The sequence below is a fragment of the Peromyscus californicus genome, unplaced genomic scaffold, assembly GCF_007827085.1.
Source record: "Peromyscus californicus insignis strain IS unplaced genomic scaffold, ASM782708v3 Scaffold_6__1_contigs__length_162567912, whole genome shotgun sequence".
In the NCBI taxonomy this organism is placed as follows: Eukaryota; Metazoa; Chordata; class Mammalia; order Rodentia; family Cricetidae; genus Peromyscus; species Peromyscus californicus.
Genome location: NW_026294584.1, coordinates 35,435,465 through 35,459,751, shown reverse-complemented (window position 1 = coordinate 35,459,751; position 24,287 = coordinate 35,435,465). Strand labels below are relative to the sequence as shown.

The 24,287-nt window shown below is 40.7% G+C and overlaps 1 protein-coding gene across 3 annotated transcripts in view; it reads right to left on the bottom strand.

The window, feature by feature from the left end:
* Cped1 (cadherin like and PC-esterase domain containing 1) overlaps nucleotides 1–24,287 on the bottom strand; it is a 274,567-nt gene that overhangs the window by 22,815 nt on the left and 227,465 nt on the right. For all 3 annotated transcript variants that reach the window (XM_052721212.1, XM_052721210.1, XM_052721211.1), the window contains 5 exons: nucleotides 22,371–22,488; nucleotides 14,932–15,068; nucleotides 2,407–2,627; nucleotides 2,064–2,165; nucleotides 1,326–1,413 (listed from right to left, as the gene is read on the bottom strand). In XM_052721212.1, the coding sequence (XP_052577172.1) occupies nucleotides 1,326–1,413; nucleotides 2,064–2,165; nucleotides 2,407–2,627; nucleotides 14,932–15,068; nucleotides 22,371–22,488 (666 nt within the window). The remainder of the gene's footprint in view (nucleotides 1–1,325; nucleotides 1,414–2,063; nucleotides 2,166–2,406; nucleotides 2,628–14,931; nucleotides 15,069–22,370; nucleotides 22,489–24,287) is intronic.

The window sequence follows — 24,287 nt, the reverse complement described above, 5'->3', positions numbered from 1 at the left end:
GTATATCTATGCTCTGGTGAGAAGGGGTGATTCTACAAAGGAGGCCAAAGGCCCATCTTGAACAGCTGTGAGAGAATAGGATAGGATTTCAGAATGATGTATGGTCTTCACTGGCTCTGGTCCCTTTCTCCTTTCTATTTTTTGCCTCCCTCCTTCCCACCTTTTGTCTCCACTCTGCTTGTGAAGACTGACGGGATATCCCACAGCTCTGGGGGCAGGAGGCATCTTAACACAGGGTCTACAATAGAGCAAGTGCAGAAGACCAGTGGTTGGGAGCTAACAACCAAAATGTAAGTGAGGGTCACAAGTACCAGCTGCTGTGAAGAACACTAAGAACAGAAATACTGTGGTGCTTCTGGAGTCTCAGGAATGAATTGCAGCCCTGACCGGAAGCCTTTGAATAACACTAAAATGGTTCCAGCTCCTAACTCACAGAAAAAAAATATATAAAAAATCCTCCCCCTCCTAATCCCCAGTTGTCCTAAATCCTTCTGTTCCCTAGAAGTTAATGTCCCAACTTATTTTGTTACCCAAACCCAATATAGCTTCACTTTGGTGAATTCGGAGTTTTGACTTGGACCACAGTTCTCTTGCACTATAGAATAACTGGCATTCAGGAAGGTAAAGTTTCAAGTAAGGAGAGGGGGATCCCACTCTGTGCTTGAAAAAGCTAGACTGGCTCAAAACAGACACAACAAGCAATCTTAGCCTGCTTAGATTAAATTCCCACTCTGCCCCTGAACCGTGATTCTGCACTTGCGTGTAAACTTGGGCCGGTCTCTGTGCTGGAGTAAGATTCTCTGACTTACAGATGTTTTTCTTTTCTGTTCTAATTTTTTTTTTTTTTACTTTAGTGCTGAGACAAATTTCCTCTCTTTAAGAACTAGTCAGAGGCACCTAATGCCCTTCATTTGTGGAGATCCAACTGTTGGAAAAACAATGATATCACTCATTTATGTATATATATATTAGATACTGTTTCCCAAAAGATTCACTGATATTGACAATTCCATTTGTGGCTTCAGCATGAATCTCAAGGAGGGGAAGTCTCTTATTATAAACTCTAAAGGTGAGCACACAAGCTCTCTTGTCTGTGAGTCCAGTACTGTTTTCCACAGCTTGTTTTCTTCCTTGAACTTAGTGTATTATTTATAGCACATTTGTGAGCTGTGGTCTCCTGGTCTGCAGGAACAGTCATGATGTACTTGGAATCATAGGAATATGATTTTTATTTTTATGAAGGCTGATGAGTATTATAGAATGCCTGTTGGATCTTTTGCTATCAGGATTCATAAATGCATGCAGCCTAGAAGAAATGGGCTTACCTGTGTTAGGAAATGTACCCCATCCACTGGCAGGTGAAATCCAATCCCCAAAGTTTTGATGATCACCAGGATATTGAGCAAATTTGCCCTGAATGAAATGATCAGAATTTTAAAGTCAAAAACTTCAGTTGCATTTCTACATGTTTGTTAATTATATAAATATATACAACAGGATTCTTTTAGAATGTGATCATTTGCATATAAACTAAACTCCCATTTTATTTATTTGTCCTATATTAAGACTTTCTGCAGATGGAATTTTGTGTGCTAATGCACACTATTCAATAATAATAAATCATAATAACATGCTTAAAATACATTAATCACTTTGTTTCATCTGAAGAAGCACTTATATAGCAATGAGAATGGATTAGACAATGTTTTTAGTACTTTCAATATATATGTATGTTTGTTCATAAGAGACAAGGTCTTACTCTGTAATCCTTGCTGGATTTGAACTCACTACCCTCTTACATTAACCTCCTAAATGTTTGAATTACAGGTATGTGCTACCATACCTGACTGATAATTAGGTTTTGATCTGGAGTAATTTTAAATTAGGATGCTAAGGATCCCTGATTGAATATAAAATTATTCTGAAATATAAAATTCACCTTTAAATCTCTAATTTTAAATTCCAAATCTGCCCTCTAAATAAGCCCTGGATGAAGTTGGGTTAAATGCACAGTACTTTCAAAGAAGAGATAAAGACATGGATGACAGTGTTTACAGGGTTACCTCTTTAAAACCTTGTGAATAATTTGCAGGTGATTGGAATTAAGCCACTGAACACCACCAACAACCAATACTGTCTGGTCAGTATTCTCTAGGGGATGTGACCTGAAACCCAGAAAGAAAAACAACACATGTTGCTTAGAACAGATGGTAAACATTTTAACCGGATTGCCTCACATTTCAATGAACCATGTCTGGCTTCCTGATCACAAGACTTCCTTGTCATTTGCAGCTCGTTTTCAGCCACATTAGTGGGTATCTAAGCTTTTCAGCACATTTGATATACAGTGTGCAATTATAACTGCACAATGGTGGCATTTTGCCATTCATAGTAGTTCCGTTGTACCTTTGCAGGAGATGTTCAAGTGCTTTCTCAAATGTTGGTCTCAATGAAGGGCTTATCCAGAACTGGGGATAGTAGGAGTAACTGATCAAAGTCTTCCCCCCATTGACACTGGGGTAGAGTTTAGTACCATGCACCTTCTGCCACTCCTGCAGTGTTTCGTTCAGTCTTTCAATAAGATAGTACATCATTCCTCTGTTGGTGGAATCTCCAATGAAAAGAATCTGGAAAGAAAAGATTTGCTGTCAGGTCGGGTGTCTACATGGTATATAATGTAATGTGCACAAAATTACACATCTAACTGAAGGACAGCCCTTCAACCTTTAGAAACATCCTTAATCTTCCCCATCATAATCTCCCCCAAACTTGTTTGTTTATTTCTTTCATATTGTTGTTAGTAATGACATCATCTCCTGATCTGCTAATTAGTGTGTAAAACTTCCATTTCATTTTATTTTCAGTCTTTCTCTCTCCCTTGTATCTATCACTTTAATTATATTCACCTAATCAGGTAACAAGTCTTACTGATAAAAAGATCCACGGAATGTTGCAGAACTCTAGGGATACTTAGGATTTTCAATCTTCATTTGATAGATCTGCAAACTGAGAACCCACAGAAGTAGCTCCATGGAAGTCATGCCATTATTCAAAAAACAAAGAAAGAAAGTCACATGGGACTGGGACCTTTCTGAGCAGCATTTCACACCCCACTTTGCATATCCCAGTGACACTTGTTTTCCAGTGAAGTCTGTCACGCTGCCAGCCCAGGCCAGCTTCACGTTTGCTCTACCTCGAAGCTGTACTATTGTAAACACACCCCTCACATCTTCTTTTTTGCACTCCAATTCATTCACCATTATCTTCTTTGCATGCTCAAAACTATATTCATTCACCATTCCCTACAGAGTCAATTCTGAATTATTTAGGTTCGGCTAACAGTGACTGAGACTTTATTGCTTACGAGTTTCTGTTCTATGGAGATTGCCACAGATGGGAAATTTGAGACTTGGGAAGACCAGGGTCATAAATCTAGTAAATGGTGAACTCAAGACTCAAAACAGGTTCTCTGACTTCAAGTGCAGGTCAGTGGCCCACTTTTGCATTGCGTCTCCTCATATTGGGACAGACTTAGGCTTTCTCATAGAACATGATTTGTATTCTACAACATCTGTTTTTCTTTTGTATTAATCCATCTGCCTTGCGAGTTCCTCCCTGTACAATCCCACCTGTCAACCATCAGAAACGACATCAACGACGCTCCTACCAAAGGTCTCCCCTAGTGCCCCAGCTAGAGTGACTCACTCTGTATTCTATGATTCCATTAAATTTTAGTTCCATTATAGATTTTTATCAAAAGCTACATGACGTTATGGCTACTTGCATCTGTGTCCTTTCCCCATGTCTTATTAAGAAGTATTTGAAAGATACATTTCAAAGTCTGCTTCCCCTCCTAGTGCCATACATGCATGCGATAAGTACTTAGTGAATTGAAAGTAATCGGTACTTTCCCTGTAGACAATTCCTTTGAGTGCTTTGGTCAAGGTTGAACTCATTCTTCAGTTTTTTTCTCTTTGAGATTTTTTTTTTCCCTCAGTGATGCACATATTCCCTCGGTTAAAATCATAGCAGCATGCACTGCCATCCCTTCTCATTTTCCCATTCACGGTGAATTTAGGAAGAATCTGAAAAGGCTTGTAGTTCTCACAATATGCTGAAGAACCTCCATGAGGGAGCCTAGAAAGCTGCTCCAATTAGCCTTCAGGTACGATACTGTTGTTGTAAATATGGCTGCTAAACAGAAGAACATGGCAGATCCCTCACTGATGGGCGTGGTCAAATTCCATCGGGGTGATAAGATTCTAGCACAGTAAAATAGTGAAATCAATTTGACTCTTGTTAGGCTTTGCATCTGGTTTTACAGTCTAGATTTTTTATTTCTTTAGTGATTTATTTTTCCGTGGCAGACTGAACCCTGGTCCTCACTCACACTAGGCAAGCATTCTGTCACTGAATTGTCTGCAGTCCTTTCATTACTTTCTATTTTGAGATAGGGTCTAAGTTGCCCAGGTTGGTTTTGAACTTGCTCTGTAGCCTAGATCTGCCTCAAGCTTCTGAGCTTCTTGATTCAGTCTCACAAATATCTGGGATTACAGGTTTGTGGCAACAGGTTAAGGAGAATTCTTACTTTTCAAGAGAACTTTTGAGCTACTAGGAAAACTCCTCAGGAAGTTGCAACCACTCACATACTCCTGTGTTAGTTTGTTGGAGCTGTTTACCACAGACAGAGAGGCTTTAACAACAGAAATTCATTTGTGTACATTTCTGGAAGATAGGAATACACATCCAAAGGGTGGGCAGGGCTGTTTTCTTCTTGAGGATTCTTCAGTTGGTCGATGGTGGTCTTCTCTGTCTTCCCATGGTCTTCCTCTATGCATCTGTGCCCTAATTGACTGCAAAGACTCTAGCCATATTGGATTTGGAAGACCACCCATCTGACCTCATTTTATCCCATTTGCCTTTCCAATGGCCTTATGTCTGAACTTTCTAGGTAACTAGGGGTTAGACGTTCAGCATGTGAATTTGATGGAGATGACACAGTTCAATCCAGAACACGAAGCTAAAAATAGTTGATATAGAACTTTTATTGTTATTGTTTTAAGATAGGGTTTATAAAGTCCAAACTGGCCTCTAATTCATGATCCTCCTGCCTCCCCCTTTCAAATGCCAGCTAAATATACTGAAGATTTCTCATTGCTTCTTTTTATTTTCATATTGAAGTCAGTCCTTCCTGGGCAGTGAGCCTTGCACTAGGTATCCCAAACACTGGATATCTCGAATGTGGACTACAGGGAGATGTGGAAGTTTAGACAAGTCAAAGAAATTACTTATTACTGCAAGAACAGTGCCCACACACCTAGATTTTCAGTCTTTCCACATGGTAATATCTAAAGCCCACCAACGTGCATCAGAACCTTATTAGTGCCGTTTCCAAATTCCTAGATACTGCCCTTTACTAACTAGTTAATATTTTAAGTAAATAGGGTTCGTCTCCTTATGTGCAAAGTAGAGGAAATAACAGCACCAGAGGGCTTAAGTGAGATGTCAAGAGCTTATTATTGACAGTCCGAGAGTGCAATATGAATGTGTGCTGGCATCAAAGTACAAGAAAGATGGGCAGCGCGTTTTTTTGTTTCCAGTGCCCATTGCAGGGTGGTTGAAGCTCACTAGCACACAGAGAAACGCAGTAGACGTAAGAAGTTTTGAAGGCCCAGCTTGCTGCCTTCATCTGCATCAAACCAGCTACCACCGTGTGCAGCAAGCCTGTAAAGCAAAACGCTGCTGGGAGGACAGAAGCAATGACCGCCTTACTCTGAGCACTCTCAACAGGGCACAGGAAGTCTCCATAGTGCATAGGTGGCCAGTAAGAGCTATATGCAGACTGGTAGACGCTGTCTGCTCCATCACTAGCAAGCAAGATATTATTCTTTATGCAGGTTCTAGACAGCTGTCAAGACACAGGTCTGGGAAGAATCTCCTGTTGGGTTAATTTACCCAAGTCTTTCCATTTATGAAAGGCAGAAATGATAAAATCTAACTAAAATATTCAGCTGTGATCTTAAGGTTGTTCTGTTGGTGAAATAGGTTTGCCAGAGATAAGCTGGTGCTCTTAGTAAGGACATATACCTAACTTCAAAATGTCAGCTTATTCAGTGCACAGAGCACAATTAAATATCATCTGTTACATGGCTTTTCAGTCATGTGGTTCACATTCAATCTTTATGTGTTTTTATATAATTCACTCTTGTTGAATTATAAAGGACATAAATGATTTATTTTGAAGGATACTTTCAATTTTAAAAGGCTTATATTATCATAACAAATACTTGTGGCTGTCTATTGAGTTGACAAGTAGTCTCCCACAAAAACTATGACCTTACACTGGAGTCCTAAGGTAGTGGTTGGCAGAAGTAATCAAAGAGGGAAAAAATGTGATCATTAAATACAAATACCCAGTAAGCATTTGTTGCAATAATCAACTTTGGCAATAAAATGCTATAGTAACCAGCCTCTGCCCCCAATGGGGATCTAGTAAACATACCGCTTTATGTATTGCTAAGTACCAGGAAAGTAGGCTTTCTCTTTTTATTTTTTTTGTCTTTATTCTTTTGTTATACTCTTTTGAAAAACTTTTTAAAAAATGATTTGTCTTTATTTTACATGCATTGGTACTTTGACTGCATGTATGTCTGTGTGAGGGTGCCAGATTCCATGGAACTGGAGAGATACAAACAGTTGTGAGCTGCCATGTGGGTGATGGGAATTGAACCTGGATCCTCTGGAAGAGCAGCCAGTGCTCTTAACCACTGAGCCATCTCTCCAGCCCTATTCTTTTGTTATACTTTTAAGTCTGCAGTGATTTGAACATTTCTGATTGGCACAAAAGTATGTCCATGTTGGTCAAATAGATGAATTAAAACTGTGTTGTTTCAGTTGTGAGCCTAGCCTTTAATGACTGAGTCATCTCTCCAGCCTTCAAACTGTGTTGTTTTGTTTACCCAGCCCCACTGCGATTCTGTGGAGCCTCAAGGTTGAGAAGCAGGGTTCTCATGAGGTACCCCCCCCATCTGTCAATGAGGCAAGAGGCAGCTCAGCTGTCACGTGCAGCTGAGATGGGTGAGATGGCTAATGAGATTTAGGTCATGATGAAAATCTAGCTCAACAAAACATTTCTCTGTGAATTTTGATATGATTATAATGAATGAATGTTTTCCAATTATGCATTTTAATTATATTGGCTATACATGCTCTGCCAAATTGCTGTTTGGGGCAAAAACAAATGTAATTTAAGCAAACTGCTTTTAATCACACAAAATTGGGCAAGAAAAGGAAAACAAACAACTATGTAATGGCAGGTGGATTTATTACTTTTTCCTTGAACAAAATGACTTGTCTCTACTATCATTTCATGTGGCCTGTTGTTGGAGGAGGGCATCATGCATAAGTCACCCTTAACTGATGATAACGAAGAGAGACACTTATGTCTTTTTATTTACCTCAATTATTGAGACTGACAAACAACAATGAATTGTGTAATCTTCATGGAATTCATGTGTTATTAAAGAAATATTATAATTCAACCCACACTTCAAAACTTTAAACACCTTAATGTCCAAGATCCTACACAACTTTAAAACAGTACTTAAAAATGTACATGTTTACCAATAGAATAGAGTTAACGACCTGGTCATAATTCCATACACCTAAAGACAGATGATATTTTGACAAAGAAGACAAAAATATACACCGGAGAAAAAACAGCATCTTCAATGAATGGTGCTGGTCAAACTGGATGTCACCATGTAGAGGAATGAAAATAAATCTATAATATCTATTACTCTGCACAAAACTCAAGTCCAATGGATCAGGACTTCAATATAAGACCAGATATCCTGAACCTAATAGAAGAGAATGTAGGGAACAGGCTTGGACCCATTGGTGCAGGGAAGGACTTTCTGGACAAGACACCAATAACTCAGGCTTTAAGTACAATTAATAAATGGGACCTCATCAAACTGAAAAGCTTCTGTACAGCAAAGATCATCACCATTTGAGGAAAATGGAAGCCTACAGAACAGGAAAAAATATTTACCAGTCATACATCTGATAGGGGGTTAGTATCTAGCATATATAAAGAACAATAACAAAAACGAAACAAAACAAAAACTGAACAGCAAGAAAACAAATAACTCAGTTAAAATTGGTATATAGCCGGGCGGTGGTGGCGCACGCCTTTAATCCCAGCACTCGGGAGGCAGAGCCAGGCGGATCTCTGTGAGTTCGAGGCCAGCCTGGGCTACCAAGTGAGTCCCAGGATAGGCGCAAAGCTACACAGAGAAACCCTGTCTCGAAAAACCAAAAAAAAAAAAAAAAAAAAAAAAAAAAAAAAAAAATAAAATTGGTATATAGAACAAAACTGAGTTTTCACAACTTGAAACAGAGATGGCTAAGACACACTTAAAAATAAAAACTTTCAACAACCTTACCCATCAGGGAAGTACAAATTAAAAACACTTTGAGATTTCGTCTTACACCAACCAGTCAGAATGGCCAAGATAAATAAAACAAGTAACACCACATGCTTGTGAGGCTGCAGGGACAGGGGAGCACTTATTTTTCTCTGGTGGGAGTGCAAACTGAAACAGCTACTATGGAAATCATTGTGGAGGGAGGTTCCTCACAAAGCTGAAGATCAATCTACCACAAGATCCTGCTGTACCACCCTTGGGCATAAACCCGAAGGACTCTGCAACTTGCTGCAGAGATATTTGTTTATTCACGTTCATTGCTGAACGTTTATTCATTCATTAAAGCTAGAAATTGGAAACAACATGGACGTCCATCAACTGATGAATGGACAACGGAAATGTGGTATAGGAAAGTAAAAATGGAATATTGCTTAGCTGTTGAGAAAAATGAATATGATCTATATAATCACAGAGGTTAGGTAGCTAGAAAGAGACTAGGGGGAAGGGGGTCTTCTAAGGAGGGGAAATAGAGTATAAAGCAGTGAAGAGATAGTAGAGAAACCGGAATAGGAGGATTAAGTGGGGAGAGGAATGGGAGGAGAGGGAAAAGGGGATATGGGGAGGGACAACTAATATTAAAGGTCTTTTGAAAAATTTAAGTCGCCTTTTCTGTTTAACAGCCATGTGTAAGTATTCTCTTTAGATATTGATTTTTCTATTTCACTTTCTTTTTATTATAATTGTATTTATTGAGATTTTAATATAATTATATCCTGTCCCCCTTCTCTTTCCTTCTTCCAAACTGCCACAGGCTACCTCCTTTCAATTTCAAGGCCTTTATTTCTTTAATTGCTGTTACATATGTATTTTTGGGTGTGCATGTGTGTGTACTCCTAAATATATAAATGCAACCTGCTCAGTACATATGATATTACTTGAATATATCAAGTGTTTCCAGGGTGAACATTGGTATTGGATAATCAGTTGGTGTGCTCTGGCTTATTGTTCTAAAGGAAGGAAGCAACCACTAGTCCTACCCATCTAGTACCGATGCCTATGACCTCTATTTCCCTCTCTTAACTGTACTCCTGTTGGTTTAAACTCTGAACTGTTTTAAACTGTCAAACAAAACAAGGCTTGTTTAATTCATTTGTTTTGCTTTTTTTTTTTTTCAGCTACAGATTTGTCGCACTTCTAAATTGCTTCACAGGGTGAGTACAGAGTGCTGCGTATCCGTGCTTATCAATGTTCCACTCAGAGTTCATGGAGAAGCAAGGATTCATTTGGAGAAATGCAGTCATGATTAACATCCTAGTTTTTTCAATTGATTTTTACTTTGATTCAACATAATTATTATTATACATCACAAAAACAAACCCACACACAAACACAGATGAAAAACCCACTTGGGTAAATTAGTTTGAAGTCAAGTTTAATAGGAGTCCCACATTTACCCTCCACCCCCTGTACATATGTTTGTACAGAAACGAATTTTTCAGGTATTTTGACACTTGTCCCCTCTTTCCCCTTGAGAGGTCATTCTGTGATTTGTCTACTCAACATTGCTGAAATGAAAGAAAATGCCCAAGGTGTAGGAAGCCCAGCTCTGCTCATTTGCCATTGAGTGAGTCTCTTGGTCAAAGTTGCTGGTGATTTGAGCTGCTTTTCAAATCTCAACTGATTTGTGTCTTGTTCCCTCCCTCCAGGTAAGCTTGTGTTTCCAAGTACAGTCTTGGCATCCACTGGTGTGAATAGTAGGGAAATGGCAATAGCACAAGGAGATTTAATGAAGCTATGTGGAGAATCTAAAGGAAGCAGAATGTTTCTTGGGGGTCTAACTGTCCAATAATTCTCAGGAGCCTAGTCAAATCCTGTTGCCATTATATCTGATTCTTCAGAGAAAGAAGACTCAATGTAACGTGTTTCCCAAACCTGCAGCTTGCCAGAATTAGGACTCAGAAGTCTGCTTCTCTTATAATAGAGTATGTCCAAACTTCTTTCTCAAGGCAATAGTTAAAATTGTGGATTTTCATTGTTAAAGATCTGAGGTTTTCATATGAGTTAACAGTCTTCAGGTTGGTAAAACTGGTAGAAAAGGGGCAGGCTTTGGTAAGGTCTCACTTGCATGTGATGCACAATGCAGGTAGCTGACATACATGCAAGTATGGGCATCAGCCCACCTTAGTCCTCCCCTGCACAGTCCTGCCCCATTGTCAGCATGCCGCTTCCATTAGTTCTCTCAGCAGAAGGGAAACAAGAGACCTCCTGGTTTGAATGACAGGATTCTCACAGTAGATGCTCTCAGGGAAAATGAATATGCCTAATTGTTTTTAGATCTCAATTGAGCTATTTCAAACTAACACAACAGCTAGATGGCCTCTAATTACAAACACTTTTCTTCCTGGCTGCCTCTTCTCTGGCAACCTTGCCAGACCATCCCAGTCTGGATCTGGTACCTGCTTCTGGCCTTCTCCCTGCCATTGCAATGATCATGCTTTATGGCACTGAACACTTCTCTTAATGGTCCTTACACTTGAAATCCAGCTCTTTGAAGGATCATGTTTTACTCTGCTAGAGCAGATTCCTAGCTCAGCAAAGATTAGATAAATGAATGAACAGTGTGACATCACACAGTCAGAACTTTGTAAATGATCTGTGGGACTCTGTCCCGTGTGTTGCAAGCCGCAAGAATATATTATAGAGATTCAGCGGTGTATAATAAAGCTATACCTAGAAAGGTCAAGGAATTTTCCTAGAGGGAAGCCATTTGTCAGGGAATATTTGGTGTTATTCAGCTTTTAATATATCAGCTGTCTTCTGCTATGAAATTCTTGTGCACTCATATATTACTAGGCCATAAGTCAAATAGTATAACTTCTCAGACCTACTTCTGATCTGAACTTGGTAACACCCCTACAGAGCCTAGGGCACAGGTGGATTGTAGATGCATAGCTTTGTTTCTTGTGCAAATGAAGCTCAGACCATCCCTTTCCTTCCGGCCTAGTGACCTGCCAGAGCTACTGACTCAAGACAAAAGAGTTTTTTGCATAGCTAGGTGCAGCAAAGACAGAAGCAGAATTCCTGGTCTGGTCAGAGAAGAGAACAAGGCAGAGTTTCTTTAGATGGTAAGGCAGACTGGCTCAGGCCAAGAAGTAAGGAGCAAGGAAAAGTTTTGCAGACTGTAGGTGAATTTAAATCAGGTCAGGAGAGGAGAAGAGGGAGGAAAGACGGAGGACAAAGGGACAGAGGATGAAGATAAGCATAAGAGCTTAGTTATTACTAGGGCTATGAGGGAACAGAAAAAGAAGGGACAGAGAGGAACTGAGTGTCAGAACAGAACTGAAGCTGTGTAGATAGAAGTTTGTTACAGAGAAATAAAGTAAACAGACAAAAGAGCATGGTGTACATAAATTCTTTTCCCTCACATAATCCCATGCTAGACATAGTGTCTTCCCCAGGACTCTGGGAAGGATTTTCTCAGGGCAGATCCCTGGGAAAATTCTAATGCTTGTGCTAACACTTTAGGCATAATGGACAGTGCAGTATTTCTCAGATGGGCAGCAGAATTAGCAGGTAAGCTTACTGAATAGAACTTACTTTATCAGGTGGAATCAGAGCTGGCTCAGATTTCCTGAATGCCAGTCTGAGGATCATCCTATCTCATTTCTACCTTGCTATCTTTATACATTGTGAAGTGATTTTCTGAGAGGCAATGCTAACATAATATTTTGTATTGCTAAAGCCTTCTTGACTACTTGACACATTAGAAAGAAAGGCAAAAAGCCAGCATTTCATGTATTTAATAAAATAAAATATTATGTTACTTATTTTCCAGCTTTGTATGTGTGTGGTATAAGTGTGGGTGTGTGTTTGGTGTGTGTGCACATGTATATGTGTGTAGAAGTCAGAGGTTGATGTCTCATGTCTATTTAATAGAGTCTATTGTATCTTCACTACATTATGTCTTCATTCATGCATCTTTGTTATGTCCAGAAATTTTCCATCTATGTAAGCAGGTTTGTATGTATGCATTAGTTTTTATATTGATGGGATTGCTTGATAGATAATTTATATTGGCTTTGTCTCTCAGTGTTGCATTTTAAAATTTCATTAAACAGCCTGTCAAATGGCACTCATGTCCTCTGTTACCGTCCCCGTACCACTATGGGATGGCCCTTCTCTGACTCTGATTATGTCACTTCTTTGCTAAAAATGGAGAACGCTTAATGTTGTATATAAACTAAATCAGCATTCTGATAAACAAATCAAAGTCTGTAGGGCAATGCCAGTGTGGGGGCAAGTGTGAATTTCTGAGTGTGCTCATCAGCACAACCTGAGACTAAGTGAGGGACTCTGGTAAGCCCTTTGTGCTAGTGCTGGCCAGCTGGCCTCTGCTCAAGTCATGTCTCATGTCCATAAGCTTTGGTTTTCAGGTGTCATAATAACATATCTTTCTCAAAAGCAGGAAAGAAAACACCCCCTTTTCATGATGCCTTACAGAGTTGCTAATTACCGGCTTTGTAATTAGTAGAGACAAAGTTATAGGCTCTTTATGACTTACAAGAATTTGTACGTCAACACAGTAAAACCCAGTGTGATGGTATCCACGGGTGGTTCCACACCCAGGTGGAACACTGTGGAGGTGATTAGTTTAGACCAGGTGATGAAGGTAGAGCCCCTATGATGGTGGTGTTGTCTGTGTAAAAAGAGGAGGTAATTTCAGCACCTTTTCTGTCACGGATGGACACAAGAAAAACCATGAGAAACTGGCAGTGACCTGAGACTCCCCAGCTCAGAACTATGGGAAGTTTGTCTGTTGGAGCCACCTAGTCTATGGCATTAGACTATAGTATCTTCAGCTTTCCACAGAGGTGGTCAATCCACTGTGGAGGGTTAGATCATAGTTACTTATCATTTTACCGATGAAGAAAACGAGCCCGAGAAACAAAGCCACGTAATTCAGTGATGTATTTGCCTCTATGGCTTTTCAGGTCAATAGACTGCGACATCTTCTTGGAATTGTGCCCAGTCCTCTGGATTCTGAGGTTAGAATGGAATTCTGGGTATAGAGCTGTCTGGAGTGACAAGCAGGACTATCAGTTATACCGCTTCGGTTCTAAGATGCAGATGATGCATGGTCCAAGTTGGTGCTTACCGATGCAGTCACAGTAGCTCACACATTTTACCAGTGAATTCCACCTCTGAAAACTTGAATTTTCTCAGGTAGACAACATTTTTAACATCTACTTCATAGAATTGTGATTAAGAATAATTAAGATTTTCATTTCTTTACTTATTCAATAAATATTGATTGATCAATGGTACAGGGGATTAAAACCAGGTCCTTGCATATTGTAAGTTCATACCACTGGGCTCTATCCCCAGTCCTACTAATATTCATTAAATGATTATTACATATCACAAACTGTATGCATCAATGAGGCTATTGTAGTGAACCAAACACACCCCTAGCCCTAATGCTTAAAGCCTGGCGGGTGACCTGTTCCTTACACAGAAAAAAGGCTCAGCTAATACTGCCAACACATTTCTAAACCATTGTTTACTTGCTCTCTCCTTTAACATTTAACTAATATTGCTTCTTAATTATTGCTATGTTCTCAGTCTTGAGCATCGCTATCCTTCTCTTGAAATGAAGAAACACATCTATCTTCCCGCCCTAGACATCCCTGTTCACATTCTTCTTAAGCTAAATACTAACAGAAAATTTGGCATGCATTCCATACTGTGCTGTTTTAAAAGTCAGCTTTTGAAACTGGCCTGTCCATATGTGAGAGTTTACACATGGTACATAAGGATAAGTCCATCTGATAAAAAGCACTTTGAAAATCTGGTTAAAATTACTTACTTGATGTCAATCAACCAAGCATCTCAGTCTATGTGTCAATTTCGCAAGTCTGAGAGTTCTGCCGGGCTCTACCTAGACAGAGCATGCCTAGCAAGAAGAAACTGCATGTCCAAGAAATCAGCTTAGGAGCCTCAATAGAGGGAGTGTCAGCCTGGTGAGGTCCACGTGAGACCTGCCCAGGAATGCGAAGAAAGGTCAGCAAGGTTAGAGGGTAAACACAGCACCACACACACGGTAAGTTCTAGAAGTCTTGCATGCAGGAGCATTTGGCTTCTTGGATTGAGCTACAGATGTCTGTTTCAACAGCGGTGTCTATTAGAGCTACAGCGATGATGAGGCTGGCTGCTCTGATTTGTGCTGGAAAAACAGCATGGAATTGGGTCAGCACAGCACATGACTTTAATATCCTCCATCTGCCAGATAAACTAATTTGGAGAAAAATGAACATGTGATCAAGAGTCATTGAAGTTCTTCTGTGATAACATCTACACACGATTCAAAAAGCCAAGTGACACAGAGCTAGTTTTCCTAGTCTAACTGCAAGAGAGCAGGAGCTGGTCTAGCACATGCAATTGTCTGGCTTCGGTCCTGCATATGGCAAGAAGCCAGGCTTCCCCAGCGGAATGCAGAACCTACCTTCCTTCCTTGCAGGCACTGCTGAAGTTCTGACTTGGTTAGGATGTCATGGTGGCAGTTGTGTGGCTGCCAGGTTATTTCTCTCCAGTCACAAGTCCTGTTGTCTGAACAACTAAGGCAAGGCACAATCCACTGGCCTGGAAGACACGGCAAGACTTCGTTACTTTCTGCTGGTTAGTTTCTTCGCTTAGTTTCTGCTGGTTAGTTTCTTCGCTTAGTTTCTGCTGGTGAAATTACACTTTGCAAGTGCAGAACTCAATGCCACACAACTACAGAAATTAACATGAGAAGACCATTGTTATCTAATAAACCCAGTGGGAAAAATGTACAGCCTCCTGTCAATCAAGCAGAGGAGCAACATGACGGTATGTTGCGAAATAACAGTTCATGCTGAAGTCGGAAGTGAGTTCTGTCCCATGAAACTACGTAAGTACAAAGGAAGCAGGTGACTGCGTGCCTCTCAACCATTAACGTGCTTTTGAACCTCAACAGGACTAAAGATGATTGGGAGTCCCCAGGTTGTCAGTGGGCCTCGAACATTCATCAGCCTGACACAGGACCAGGTTGCCTGTACAATAGGAGACACGTTCCCCATGCTCAAGAAATTTTAAATAGGAGAGAGATACATCAGTATTTTGATAATTTGTAATTTTCAAGACTGGTTATTCTCCCTTCACTTGATTGATGGCCTTTGGGTGTGGTTATTTTCATTTTTATAGCTGTGTCCTCTTGGTTTCCTCATACTTTGGATGAGGTGAGCAGTGTGTGAAGATTTGGTGTGAGGACACAGTGAGCTAATGTATTTAAATTCAAGTGTAGTGGTAATCTACCTGTTGTTACTGGCAGAGTTTTTCTGATTTTGGATGAATAAAGAAAAAAATGATTTAAAGCTATTTATTTGTCTTGTGGGGGTGCACTGCGGGTGAGGGTCGCCAGCAACTTTTCAGAGCTGGTTCTCTCCTCCCACCATGCTGAGGCAGCAGGGTCTCATTTGATATTTCCTCTGCTGCATGGCTTTCTCCAGGACAGCTAGCTGGCCTGGAAGCTTCTGGAGGGTCCCCTGTCTCCACCCCTCATCTTTCCGTAGGAGTTCCAGGGTTACAGCCATGCAGCATCAGGCTTCTTACATGGGTCCCCGGGACTGAACTCTGATTGCTAGGTTCATGTACCCAGTGCATGTACCCGCCGCGCGATCTATCTCTCCAGCCTCAGGACAAATTTTAAATAAAACTTTCTACCATTTCTGAGTCTGATTTGTGGTGCTGTTTGCAAAGCCTCCAGTGTGATATGAATTGCAGTGGGAAGATTTTCAGCCTTCAGGATGTGAATATAGTACCTATTCCATTCATGACCTCAGGGGTGTCAGAGTTGTGCATGCGAGTGTTGGTGTGTGTTGAAGCGGTTGTAAATAATAAACTATAAAGTGAAACATAGTGCATGGCCTTTACAGATCTACCACAGAAAGGGGAAAAAGCATCAGCATATTAAGAGAAAGAAGCTGGGAAGGGAAAAAAAATAAAAGGAAAAGGACAGGAGGAAATTATGAAATGCAAGAAAAGAGAGAAATATACGTAAGAGTAACTTTAGCAGATAGAGTGTCAGCTGACACAGCGCTAAAATTCCTCGGAAGGCAGGCACACACGTCCTTCTCAACACACATTTTTTTCTTTGCTCTGGTTTTTAAATGTAAAGAGAATTTCAGAAAATGGCCTTATCCAAGGTCTACACACGAATACTTTCAGCTTCAGGAATGGTCACCATCCTTACATTCCTCCTTGTGTAGACGACTCGTTCAGTGTACTGTGGTAACTCCAGGCATCAAGGATTGAGCCTGGTGAGGTGTTAGGTGCTACAACATTAAAATGTCACAGGAATATGGAAACAGCTAGGACTCTTTGTATGCCAGTGTATTTAAGAGGTTTAACATATTAACGTATTTAACCCTCAGAACTATCTTGCCACCTCTCCAACTGGAATTCAGGAAGGCAAGTACTCTGTTGATTTCCAAGAAGGGAGTGGAACAAGGATTTGAGCTGCACAATTGGGGCCCACACTTTTGTAGTGGGTAGCTGTTCCAGCTTTGACCTGGAAGTACCACCCCCTTTGAGGCTCTGGTAACTGTCACGCTTACAAGGCGGAGCCAAGAGAGGACCCCTGAAGACCCGAGATCCTCTGGATGGGCCAGCTCTCTTGGTTCCTGGATCCTGGACGCTGGAGGTAGACTGAGCAGAGTTCTCCAGAGAACATCGCTGGACTGCGCTACACCTTTCCCAGACCCTGTAACCTGTCCCTTCACTTGTAAGTTACCCCACAAAATAAATCTCCCTTTTAAGTATGTGGAGTTGCCTTAATATTTAAACCAATACACTTTAAATTATAATCCTAAATCTAAGAAAAAAGCTTTGATATTCAGATTCAAGGGTTACATACTCGAGATCATAGCAGTATCCTGATAGGTAATGCAAAATTGAGTAGAAGTGTCTGTGATGGTGAAATAACTCGGGCTGTGGAGACACACAGGTCCCTGGCTCTGCCTCCTCCAGTTAGCTCAATGTTGATTGCAAATCTGACCCAGAAAGCTTTTTTAAAATCCTTGTGCCTAGGGTGCACACTGGTGCAAAATTAAGTAAGAGATTTAACTATATATGTATATAAATGCTTTCAGATGGTTCTGTAGCAAAGCCAAGGTTGCAGCTCACTGTTTCAATTGGACAAATGACTTAATATTTTCATGATTAAATTTACTACTTTATAAGGAAAATATGTATGCACCTGCCATGGTGCCTGGTGCTCAGCTGCCCATAAATAGATTTTAGTCCTGTGTCCTAACCACAAGTATGCCATGGTGGTTCATAATAAAGTGAAAACAGAGGGTTTTCTGGAAATTTCATTGGATGGAAACAGGACTTTCCTGAGAGATGAGTTTCAGAAGTACTGAAAGCATGATATTTTGTGAGCAGTGAAGGGATGAGCCTGGTGGGCATGAGGCAGGCTGATTGGCCTCTGCACAGACTGCACACACAGGGTCTGCCACGTAAGGTGGCTTCCACAGCGTGCAGGTGGAGACAGAGACAATGGAACAGAAGATGTAGGGGACATAGAGGGCTTTAAATGGCAAAGGGAAGAGATTAGCCTCCAGGGGATGTGCAGATTCACCTGGGAGGGAGTTAGAGGGGAACTCAGAGCTGCTCCTTGTCACGATCTTGTTTCACAGATGTAGTAAATGAAGGCATCAGTAAGTAAGTGAAGGATGTGAGTTCAATACCAGAGCTGGACCACAATCAAGAATCTCCAATTTGTTCATTCTGATATCATGTTATCGGTCACTTTTAGTCCAAAATCATCAGTCAAAAATGACATATGACCCAATAGTTATTTTGAAAGAACCTCCATTATCTGATTATCTTAATTTTTTTCTTTATTTTTAAAAAGTTGAATTTAAGCCGGGCGGTGGTGGCACACGCCTTTAATCCCAGCACTCGGGAGGCAGAGCCAGGCGGATCTCTGTGAGTTCGAGGCCAGCCTGGGCTACCAAGTGAGTTCCAGGAAAGGCGCAAAGCTACACAGAGAAACCCTGTCTCGAAAAACCAAAAAAAAAAAAAAAAAAAAAAAAAAAGTTGAATTTAGGAGTTGGAGAGATGGCTCGGTGGTTAATGGCTGTTCTTGAAGAGAACCTGGGTTTGGTTCCCAGCACCCACATGTGGCTTAGAACCATCTGTAACTCCGGTTCCTGGTCTCCCAGCCACCATGTACGTACTTGGTGCACATCCATGTAGGCAAAATACTCATTCACATAAAATAAAACAACTACAATTTTTTTTTCAAGTTGAATTTACTCAGTGGGTGTATGTGTTGGTAAAGACTGTGGTTAGTAGTTTTCTGATAGGATAACGGTATGTTAGGGAAGTGTTTTATTTATTAGTTTATTTATTTTTAATCAGATCCCTACAATTCAAAGAGCATCATGCATCCAGATCACTCTCCGTTCCCCAACCTTGCTGATGGCTAACTTTCCACAAACTGGCTTTCCATGGCTACTTCATTATGAAGGAAAAGTGGTGATTGCAGGAACCACTCAAATATGGATGCAATTCATTTGGGAGCATTAAGTCTTACATACATAAAAAAGAGGCTTGGTTGGTATCTGCAAACTTAGCACCCATGTCACATACTACTACACATTTATGCAGCCACGACTTTTTCTATTTTTTTAATCAGTTGGCAACGCCTTTATTTACAGTGAGTTGAAGTAGCCATCTGTACAACATCTGTGAAACTGGGATTCTTGACATCTTAAATGACACCAGCTCTTCACTAAAACTGTCAAAATAGGGAGGACATAAGCCCTGTGTTTTATATTTAAACACTGAATGAATCCAAGCTGTAAGTTTTGAAATAAAATATGATACATATTTTAAGTAATGACATCCCGAGGAATGAAGCCGTCTTTCAGAAAAGACATTTTTGTATAGTTTGAGCTCTATGCTGAATGCAGATGAGATTTCAGCCACTTGAGTGAATCATATTGGATGGTATCATGAAGAAAAAATGTTTTTGTCTTTTAGGAACAATGTGGATACAAAACCATGTACCTACTAATACTAATTTTGGTGTATAATCTCATAAAATAAAGGGTTTTTAGTGAATAAAAAAGCCTACATTATAAATATTAGAAATACTAGAGTTTTGTCACACTTCTTACTAAAAATAAGTTATAGAGAAATCTTTTCATTATTTATATATTATGATTTGAGGAGGTTTGCTTTTTATTATTTATTGATCACTGCATACATACTTCCTTTCTCCAAATCAGAACTATTACTTTACTTTATTAAGCAATTATTACCTTATTTCCAATTATTATCTTATTTTTAGGAATAAAAAAGAAATGAAGTGACTCAAAACTATCTAAGCTAGTGTAATTGAAAAAAGACAGTTTGGCATTATTATATTACAGGTAAAAAGATTGGATCCTGTTTTTGCTGAATAGTTGTATCACATTATTAAAATAACTTTTTGGGCCAGTGAATGTTTAGCTAAACTGACAACTTCTAAGTAGATTTCATTCCAGCATCATCTACCATGACAACATCTCTCTTCATACCAAGGAAGTTCTATTATGAAGAATGGAATTATCTCTGAGAACACACAGTACATTCTAGAAAAATAGTGTCTGGGCTTTGTCAGTATCTTAGAGTCTGTGGGCCTTTCAGTACTCTCTCTCTCTCTCTCTCTCTCTCTCTCTCTCTCTCTCTCTCTCTCTCTCTGCTATCTTCCTGATTGTGTCATAGATTTCTGTGGAAGAAGAAAAGGATTAAATGTTGGTTTAGTTCAGTAAAGCATTTTTTCTTTACTCTCTATTAGATATTGGAAGACAAGTATGGACAATTTATGCTCTTGAGAAATCTAATCTAAGGAAGCCATCATTAAAAACACACTGCTCTTGTGCCCTTGACGTCTTAGCATATGCACACTGTAAAGATATGCAGAGACTTCTGTGTTTATATATTGTGTCCTTCATAAAACATGAAAATAAAAATGATTAGATACAAAGCAGATGCACGTATGTTTTCATCTTTATTAGCTTCATCACCAGGATGGCTCTGTGCTATTCCCTCCTCTTCCTGGTGTAAATCACACCATTCTGGAGACCACAGGTCTCAGACACACTTGAAAGAGAAGGAAGAAAACACGATGGTAATACCATGCCTGAATTGCTCTGGGAACACAGAGAGGCTACACTGGGAATATGGCGGAGAGAGGCTTGCTAGAGAGAAGGCTACGGCATCAGATGGTAGGAAATGATAGGAAGAGAGCATGTGGAGAGAGCAGAACAGACTGAAAAAGAGTTGGAAATCCCAAAGCAAGGTTATCATCACAAAGTGAGACAAGGAGTTGAGAGGCAGGGAAGAGATGGGAAGGGACTCTAGGGAGGAGGAAGTCTTGCAATTTCAGGCTATAAAGCATGGCAGTCAATGTGGGGCCTTCTCTAAGGGCCTTTAACAGTGTACCAAATCAAGCCCATGCAGTTAAGCATCAGAAGGCTGCTTCCCTGTGACATCCTCCCCCACTGGGAAGTTCAGACAGAGATGTTCCAGAGCCCAGCTGACGTGCCTGCGTACTTCACAGGCTAGAACACATGCTGTCTCCTGAGCAGCCAGTGTCATGAACTTAGACTGGAAGAGCTTTTGACTTGGTTGTCGTACAACTGAGTAGAATTAAGTTGTTTTACGATTGCCGTAAATTGTCAACTGATTAAAACGATGCTGAGCTGGAAACATAGGTGTCTCCTTTGAAGGCTGAGTCTGTGTCCCCTTCAGCAGGAAGACACAGATCATGGCACCTGACCCTCCTTAACATACCAGTCCCTCCCTGACTGGAGTTGATTATTTAGAACACATGTTCAAGAATGGGACATACCCACGTTTGCTAACTGCATGCCAAATTGCGATTTGCCCTGCTCATTTGGGAAACTCATTTCCCGTCCCAGCCACCGTGTGAAGTTCATGGCAAGGCTAGTGCAGCTGTGTGTGCTTTCTCAGGCCTTTCTGAGGAGGGCAGTGCTGGGGTCAGGCTGGAGCACAGTAACCAGGACAGTTGAAGAACACATGCCTTGAGTCTTAATCTTTCCCTGCTTGAAGAAGATTGAGAGGAGGAAGACTTAGAGAGTGGAGTTAGAGAAGTGTCTCATTGCAGGTTTAGCCACGGCTCAGGCAAGATTGAATGCTGTAATCTGAGTCTGATAGCCTCCTCTCCCTACTTGTATGAATGCTCAAAACGTGAGCGATAGCTGTGGTCCTTTCCCATCATTTATTTTCTATCCACCATGTGTGAATGATGTACAGATTAGGCATGTATGTAGTGAGTTGCTGTAACACAAAAGAGGGAACTGGAGATAAGGCTCAATGGGTGAAGGAGACCTGGATTTGTTCCCAGAGACCCACATGATGAGAGGAGAGAACTGACTCATGCAGGCTGTCCTTGGACTCTCATGTGCACGCTTCGGCACACAAACACATTATATTAAAATGTAATAAAAAATAAAGTGAAAAAAGAGCCAACTTCCTGCCCTCATGAAACCATCATCTACAGAAGAACGACACTAAACAAGGAATTACATACTTCATTTAATTGTAGAGATTGTGATGCAAGAAAAGCACAGAGTTAGGAAATGAGTTAGAAGCTAAGAGAAGGCTCCGGGCAGAATTCACCTCTGATCTGCGATTTCTAGAGGGCTATGGGTTAGGAATGAAGCATACACAAGGTTTGATTAATTGAGTGTTTCAAATATAAAAACAATGCATTCACATTTATAGTATGTTTTGATGTTTATGTGAATGTAAGGAGTAAAATCCTTGTTTAAAACAAGGGTAGACTAATTAAACAAGTACTTATTTACTAAGGGGTTTATTTTAGAGAAAGGATACCCATGTAATCACCTTTAGTGTCCCCAGATAGGCAACTCTCTATTTCAGGCTGTGAAATGGCTTCAATGTAGTCTGAAGAAATAGGCTGCAACCCACAGGTTTCTTCTGGGTTAATCAATAAACCACAATCCTGCATTAAAATTAAAAAAAAGATTAGCTGTCACATCATTAACAGATCCCATGATAAGAAACATAAATAGTAAGACCCAAGGCAGAGTCCTAGGACTCCCTAGCTAGCCAGCACAGCCTGCTTGGCAAGCTCCAGGCCAAGTTCTTGACTCAAAGGAATGCTGATGGTTCCTGAGGTTGTTTTTTTTTTTGGCATCTGCATGCATGTGGCCACACATGAATGCCCATCTACACGCACACATGTGCATCTATACATACAATTTTCACGTGTACACACACACACACACACACACACACACACACACACACACATTCTGTGGCAAGTAACTTTTAAGGATGAAAGGAGTACAAAGTCAGCGGGTGTCAGAAAGGGGGCTTATCCACATAGTTGGGTACACTGCATGCTCATTTTATGGAAAAAGAGAATGGTGAGACACATTGGAAAGAGCTCACTGCACTTGGGAATTTTCAATCTAGCCTTACCATGAGCTAACTGGCTGGGATATTAAGTCACATGATCTAGCTTTCTCATTACAAAACGGTGACAGGTAGAGAGAGGAGAGAAAGGAATCGCATCACATGACCTCAAGTTCCATGGCCGACCGTCTTAGGTGCCTGCACAATAACCACCCTTATTTCCTTCCTACTTTCCTGCAACTTTTTTTTTGTTGCTATTGGAGGTAGCTATGTGCTCTATGTTTAAAACAAATCTATTTCCCAACATTTCCTGTAGAAAAAAAACTGGTCACAGGCAGAGCTGCTGTCCAAAACCTGTACGTGAATTTCAGGTGTGGATTTCTGGAAAAGATGTGAGTCCCCAGAGAAACATGTTTCTTGTCACTCTGTATCTTCATTCACTTGAGATGCGAATGTGAGACTAAAGGATGAGCAGCCTTCTTGTGATCGTGAAGCAACATGGAGCAGAAAGGGTAGAGACGACTCAGTGGCTAGTCTGCAGATCTCACAATAAAAGAAAAAAAAAACCTATAGAAGAAATATAACTGACACATACCACAGTCGGGGTTACAAATCTATTTGGATTTCACTTTTCCCTACTTCCCTCTCTGGAAAAGGAAGTTAATAACAGGCACCCTTGTCCATCTTACAATATTGAGCGGCCTTTTGTGTGAGCTGAATTGCTGAGAAGACTGCATTTCTCTGGTGTAAAATTTCTTCTTAAAAAACAAAAACAAAAACAAAAAACGATTTCTAATGACTTTTAATCTAAATTTGTTTTGGAGGGACATATGGATGTGCATGCCACAGGGCATGTGTGGAGGCCAGAGGACGTCTTGAGGGGGAGCTTGGGTGACAGTTTGAGGGACCTGGTTCTCTCTCTCCACCATGTGCGTACCCCCGGACTGAACTCCGGTCGTCAGTCCTGGCAGCAAACCCCTGACCCCCTGAGCCACCTCAGTGGCCCCCAGAGCTTGTTCTTTTGCTCTACCTTTTTTGGCACCCTGCCTTTCAGGACAGGGTTGTGGTAGCTGGAATGACTATTATGTGATATGAGGGAAAGGCCAGAGCTGTGATGATGTAGTTCTGACTCCCCTGATCTGCAGCCTCTGCTGTTGGAGGTTTTGGCATGTAAGAGGAAAAGAATGCTTGCTTCAGTTTCTATTAGTCGGTTTGGGGTCACTCACGAAAACAGCTACATTTGACCTTACAGGTTACCATCCCCAAATCTGTCCTCTATCCTATAAGCTCCCCAGGAGCTCCCAAGAGCCCCAATTTCTAGGTCAACCCTGTTACCAGTCTCTCCTCATTTCCCCCAGCCTCCCACTAATCTCCACGCCTTTG